At 38.2% G+C, this 7,274-nt stretch overlaps 1 protein-coding gene across 1 annotated transcript; it reads right to left on the bottom strand.

The window, feature by feature from the left end:
• Window positions 1-5,585: 5,585 nt before the first annotated feature.
• Window positions 5,586-6,018, bottom strand: LOC127222115 (60S ribosomal protein L31). Its single transcript, XM_051184001.1, has one exon. The coding sequence runs from the start codon at window positions 5,997-5,999 to the stop codon at window positions 5,625-5,627; it is 375 nt and encodes a 124-aa protein (XP_051039958.1). The 5' UTR covers window positions 6,000-6,018; the 3' UTR covers window positions 5,586-5,624.
• Window positions 6,019-7,274: the final 1,256 nt, after the last annotated feature.

Raw genomic sequence — 7,274 nt, 5'->3', positions numbered from 1 at the left:
AGTGATTTGCACAGCTCTTTTTCCTGGCTGTAGAAAAACTTAGATTAGGAAACCATTGTGTGTTCTAGCTAAGTGGGAAATGAGTGTATGTAGTGCATTTGCAGTCCCCTTATGAATGTTGGATTCTAAAAGTCTGACATTTTGTCTGTATTCATAAAAAAGAAGAAAATAGTCATTTCCATTTATTTGGAAATGGCTCATAATGTTCTAATTTAAAATGAGATGAAGGGGAATAAACATAGGGTCTTACTAAATACCAACCCCATGGCTTAAGTGTTCCAGTGTTCCATCAGTTATGGTTGTTAGAATGATTCTTTTTTTTTTTTTAATTGATTCTTTCTTATACAATATATTTTGACATTAGTCTTTTCACCCAACTCTTTCTAGATCCTCACCACATCCCTACCCATCCAACTTCATGTTCCTTCCATCTTGGGATAAAAAAGAAGTGTGTTTGATTGTTTGAATGATTCTGTTTTTTTATTCCCAGCCTTCTTATCTCCTTTCTTCTACCCTTTGCTTCAAAAGGACCCTCTTATTCCAAAGATCCATTCAAATTGTAAAATTACTTTATATCCTCTCTACCTGTGTACATTGCTATCCCCATTAGCACCCCAATTTAAATGGCTCCTTCCAAATGCTTTGTGTGTAATGACTAAGATTAAAATTATTATAGTCAATTATTCATACACAAGGTAGCCTTATTTATAATGTAGATAAACGGGACATATAATACACTGTTTCTTTAGAACACTATGTCTTAAGGACTGGCAGTTGTTGGAAAATGTCCTTCCCATTCTCTGTACCTAAGGTTGGATTTCAGTATAGACCTTGTATAGGGAAAGTTATTGCCTAGAGTTATTCATGGTAGACCAAGTTCTTTCCTTGCCACAGTGATTATAATAAGAATAGAGGGATCTGATTCAAATCAGCTAATTCTTAAGATTTTTCAGTTTGAAACAAGATAAATTGAGAGACAGGAACCCAGGAAATGCTAGCATCATGTGAACCAAGCTTGGTAGGAAAGGATAAAGGTGGAATGAATACTGCTACTGATATTCTCCTGGTTCCTGAAACCTAGGGACAAGCTGCTATTCTTGAATCTTGGTTATAATGTTTTGGTACATTTGCTGTTTAATGTGGGCTTTTGTCATTTGCTCCAGAATGTCAAGATGAAGTCACTCAGAACTTGGAATCATACATCTCTATTAGTAATGTCAAACCATCATGTGATGCTTGTAATGTCATCTTACTTGTCATCGTGCCTGTCTCAATGACATCAAAGGATGTTTAAAGCTAGCTACTTAGTGTTTCATCAGGAATTTTGTCCCAAATTAAGCTAGATGTCCTTTAAATACTACCAGTTTTTCCCTATCAAAACATTAGTTCCTAGTTATATAATTATAAATGGAGGGTTTTGTAGTGAGATAGTCCTTCTGTAGCACTGACCACGCCCATTGGGGGGTGGAGCCATGGGCGGAGTGACTGGTGGAAGGAGGTTGGAGGGGGCCAGGAAGGCGCTCTCTTTCTGGCGTGACTCGGACAGGAGAGGATCGGGTTGAATTTCCTGGTGTTCATCTGTCTAGGTTGTAAGTTATTTCTCCCTAAATAAACATCTATTCGGCCTATTTGTTTATCCTGATCCTTATTTACCGCAATAGGGTTTTTTTCCCCCCTGCCAGCCAGTTCCCAAACAAACACTCATAGGCTTAATATTAATTACAATTGTTTGACCAATGGCTCAGGCATATTACTGACTAGTTCTCACAATTAAATTAACCCATTTCTCTTATTTTCTATTTTACCATGAGGCTCATGGCTTGTAACCTTATACATTTTGCTTCTCTGGTGACTGTGGTTTCTCTCCAACTCTGCCTTCTTTCTCTCCCTATTTCTGATTTCCTACCTGACTCTGTTCAGCCTGACCATTGACCAAAAACAGCTTTATTCATCAACCAATAAAAACAGCACATATTTGCAGTGTACAGAAGGACATCCCATATCATATAAGTTTTAAATGTGATATTTAATATCTTAGTTTTCCAGTTTCTTTACCTGTTAAGTGGAAAAAATAATACTAAGCCAAAACATTTCAAACTGAAAACAGTGCAATAAGTGTTTGTAGGACTTGATAAGACAATATAATTTATAGTTTCAAATGTATTTATCAAGACATGACTGAAAACTAAAAAACTTGATGAAAATCGAGTTAACAAATTTTAGAGTAACCAGAAATGTTGGAAACGAAATGATAAGTTAATCAGAGAGTGGGATGTGAAATAAATACTATCATATACTAGTAATGAGTGTTTTGAAAAATAAGATTCTAATTAATCATATTTAAATGTTTTCTCAGTTTTTTTTTTTTTACACTCCTGTTAACTTTCTTGACATATTAATTAGGATCGTATATCCCAAGTAACAAACTACATGTGACTAAGGAAAAGAAAATTTACTTGACATATCTAGTTGGTCAGGACCCAAGAAAATGTTCAAAGGTAAAGGAAAAAGCACAGAAATGGCCAAACACAATGTGTTCACTAACCCATGAATGCAAGCCTAATAACCTCAAGCAGAGATACATGAACCAAGCTTATCTTCCTGAAAAGGAAAGCAAAGGCCTTTAGAAAAACACTTTTTTTTTTTTTTTTTTTAAGGTTGTTTTGTGTGTCGGCTTCCCCAGTCAGTTTGTGCTATATGTTTGGAAGACCTGAATTTGATGCTGTGGGTGTTACTCAGAAGTCTTTTAACTGGAGGGAACATGATAGTCTGTTCAGAACTTGAGATGACTACCTCAACAGGCTTCTCCAGTCAATTTGTTATGGATGTTTTGAGCATCTGATTTGATATATCGGTCACATTTTATACTTTTTCTTTGGCTTGCCAATATACTTGAACTTTTCATTCAAAACCAGAAGTGTGACTATCATAGATCATCTCCTATCATACAGAACTTCCTTGAGCTTCCTCCTTGTGTTCTCTGCTGAATAAATTCAGACAAGATACATGAGTATAGAGTAGTGGGAGATGAGAGCAGTGAACAGAGGGAACACTGCAGAGGAAAAACTCTGGAGTGCAGTTTTTCATAGGGGTCCAAATAATAGTCCTGTTTAGGTTAACTTAGAAGTATATAAACATACTTTATATATTGTATATAAATTATAAGTTTATAAATATGTAAGTATATGAAACGAAGTATACAAGAATATTAGATAGATACATACATACAACCTGCTTAGTCTGTTACTTGGTTATATGATTTCAGAGTTGACCATTTGGTATTGGATAACCAATGGTGTGTTCTCTCTGCACAAGACTATTTCTCCCACTTAGCAGTCCTTAGTTGCCTGTAGTTATTTTTGTAGTGTTGAGACCTACATTCACTTTTGCATGCTTATTTTTGTTGTCTTTACTTAGCCCATGTTTAAGTTGTTATGTTGGTGAGACTTCATTGATATAAGTCTGACATTACCAGGAGATATAGCCTCATAACAAATTCCCTGGTCTTCTGGCTTTTACAGTGCTTGTGTTCCCTCTTCCACAAAATTCCATGAGCCTTAGATCTGGAAATTATTTTGTGGATGTATCCATTGGGATTGGGCTGCAGAGCTTTGCTCTTTAATTGGTACTAGTTTTCTGTAGTGATCTGTTACAAAGAGAAGGTTCCTTTGCTGGGGAAGAATACTACACTTATTTTAGGTTATAAAGACAAGTAATTAGAATGTTGTTAGGGATTATGCTATTTTAGTAAAGTGGTTATAAGTTCTTAAGATCCATGGCTTCACAGATGATTTCCTCCTGTTGAGTGGGTCTTAAGTCCAATTAGGGACTGTTAGTTGCTGTCAACATATGTGTGCCACTACTGCATCCTGAGGGTTATTATGTCATCTGTATTTTTATGGTTTATAGATGTCATAGCTGGGTTGGACTGTTGGTTTCTTCCTTTGGAAGCTTGTGTGGTATCTTATGGTACAATGAAAGGCTGTAAAAGGAGGCATGCATACAGATAAGTTCCAGCTCTGGGACCTCTGGGCAATCAATGTAAATAGCAGTAGTTTTTAGTGTTTGGGGAGTCTCTTGGACAACTCTCACCAACCAGTCAAAGGAAAGCTTATGTTTTGGTATTAGGTTATTTGTTAGATGATTTTTGGCTCTTAGAGGAAGCATTGTCACCCCAGAGGAGAAATCTTCATTTAAATTATATGTTGTTCTTTGCTGCAGCTTTAGGCGATGAAAGACAAACCACCAGACTCAACAAACCCACATGGAATTTATTGGGAAAGGGAGCAAAGGGAGGGGTAGGTCTTAACCAACTGGAAGCAGAAATGGGAAAGAGCTGCTTGCTTAAAATTGAAAGGGAGCAGTTTAGAATGAGGCTTAGCAATTGGGACCATTGAAACTGGAGTTGTGGAACTGCTGTTGGCCCTAGCTCCTCATTTTTGCATAGTCCTTACGCAGCTGCTTAATGTGTGCATGATGTATCCATGCAACATGGGGCCCTTTGAGCTGTCAGCATAATGCCAGTATATCAACAAGGAGCAACCACCTAGTGAAGACAGATCCTGGGGGTGAGGGAAGGTTGCCCAGAGAAGAACAATCCCAGGGAGAGAACCTGAGGATTAGAGATGCCCCATGAGCGTGAAAGGTTCACTAAGGAGATGGCATACATAGATAGGTCCAGGAGAGGACTGCAGAGTGGCACATGGGTACTAAGGAGAAGGAGAGGAGTTGGAAGCAGGAACAGGGTGAGGTTGCCCAGGACCCAGGGAGAGGAAGAAGCCAGGGTATCAACATTATATATGTATATACACAGACATTTATATTACAGAGGTTTGTGGGTGTGGTAGATAGCTAATAGAATGATTTCTTATGACTTTTTCGGACTTCTACTATGATTTTACCCTCCTATTTTTATCTTACTCTAAAGCCTTTTTCCATTTCCCCGGTCTAACCACTTACCTGTATTTTAAATGCTCCGGAGAGGAGTTTGTGATACTTAATTCTTTTTATATAGAAATCCTATTTCAGAAAAATAAAGCAAAAATCTATACTCCAATACTGCATCCCTTTCCCTGGGCTCCACACTAGGGCCCACAGCCCTAGTAGCTTTACCTAAGGCCAAAGTAAAACACACCCATTCCCTACCCCCACCCAACTAACATTCCTTAAAACCTGCACCCCATTCCTAGGTTCCATATCTTGGTCTACCAGAGGCCAGGGTGGATCTAGGGACCCTAGGTTCCAAAACCCTAGAGAGGACACCCTATTGGACCTGAAGACTTCCTAGTCAGTCACCAGAACCCTTGGCTATTTAGGTCAGGATGCCAAAAAGGAAAGAAAAACTAAAGAACAAAACAATCCAACAAAGACAAACACAAAAATCAACACATAGACCTATAATCATTCCAAATTCAGATGCCAAATACCACTGTAACAACACACAGAAAGGGCAATAAGGCACTACCAGAGCCCAGCTATCCTACAGCAGGAAACCCTGAGCAAACACGGCCGAAGTACAAGAAAACAGCCTTAAAAACTACTTTATGAAGATGACATAGGTTCTTTTTTTTTTTTTTTTTTTTTTTCTCGCAGTCAGCTCTCAACTTTATTTGACATTCAGCAGGTTAGTTCTCATCCACGTTGACAGTCTGTAGATTTTTGAATGTGGCAACAGGCATGTAGGTTAGCAATGTATACAGCTTGTTCGGGGAATCCTCATCCTCATTACGTTTTCTGGACAAACGTACACGGATACGGTACGGAACATTCCTTATTCCTTTGGCCCAGACGGCTTTATTGAGCCTGGTATCAATGCGAACGTCTGGGGTCCCCATCTCCTTCATTGCAAATTTCCGGATTTCTTTGAGTGCCCGAGGAGCACGCTTCTTGAAGCCCACGCCATGGATGCACTTGTGGATGTTGATGGTGTACTCCCAGGTCACCACCTCGTTGATGGCAGAACGGCCCTTCTTCTCACCACCCTTCTTCGCGGGAGCCATCCTGCCGGGGCCCAAACTGGAAAGGCGATGACATAGGTTCTTAAAGAGGGAATACAAAATTCCCTTAAAGATGTTGAGGGGAAAAAAAAATAGGGACCAAAAAATCCCTAGAAGAATGCCAAAAAAAGTCAAAATAACAAAAAAACAAAACAGGTGAAGGAAATTGTGCAAGACCTGAAAATGGAAATAGAAGCGTTTAGAAAACAAATGGAGGGAATCCTGGAAATGGAAATTTCCATTTTCCAGGTTGCTGGGTAAGCAAACAGGAATGATGCAAACATTACCAACACAACACAAGCGATGAAAGAGAGAATCTCAGGTGTTGAGTGAAGATAGCAGGAATAGATTCATCAGTAAAAGAAAATGTTAAACCTAAAAAATTCCTAACAAAAAATCCAGGAAATCTGGCACACTATGATAAGATCAAACATAGCAGGAATAGAAGAAGGTGAAGGAACCCATCTCAAAAAAACAAAAAGCCTAGAGAATATTTAACATAAAGAATATACCTGTAAAGGTGCAAGAAGCTTATAGAACACCAAATAGGTAAGATCAGAAAAGAAAATCCCCTTGTAACATAATAGTTAAAACACTAAACATACAAAACAACAAAAAAAAAATATTAAAAGTGCCAAGGGAAAATTGCCAAGTAACATATAAAGGCAGACCTATTAGAATCACACCCAACTTCCCAATGGAGATCCTAAAATCCATAGAAGCCCCTGGACTTTCACCTACCTCTAAGAGACCATGGATGCCAGGCCATATTACTCTACCCAGCAAAACTGAGTCACCATGATGAAAACAAGATATTTCATAACAGTGAAATTTAAACCATTTGTATCCACAAATCCAGCCCTGCTGACAGTACTAGAAAGAAAACTCCAACCCCAGGAACTTAACTACTACACCCACCAAAAACATAGGCAATAGATAATCTCACACCAGCAAAACCCAAAGAAGGGAAACCATTGGTCATTAATATCCCTCAATAATAATGAACTCAATTTGCCAATAAAAAGACACAGGCTTGATTTGAAAACAGGATCAGTCCTTCTGTTACATACAAGAAACACATTTCAGCATCAAAGATAGACATCATCTTGAGAGTAAAGGGTTAGAAAAGGGTTTTCCAATCTAATGGATCTAAGAAACAAGCTGGTGTAGCTATTCTAATATCTACCAAAATAGACTTCCAAACAAAATTGAAAGAGGTGGAGAAGGACATTTAATAGTCATCGAAGGAAAAATTCACTAAGATAACATCTCAATTCT

This window comes from Phodopus roborovskii, unplaced genomic scaffold, assembly GCF_943737965.1.
Source record: "Phodopus roborovskii unplaced genomic scaffold, PHOROB, whole genome shotgun sequence".
NCBI lineage: Eukaryota > Metazoa > Chordata > Mammalia > Rodentia > Cricetidae > Phodopus > Phodopus roborovskii.
This window is presented reverse-complemented; position numbering and strand designations above follow the sequence as displayed.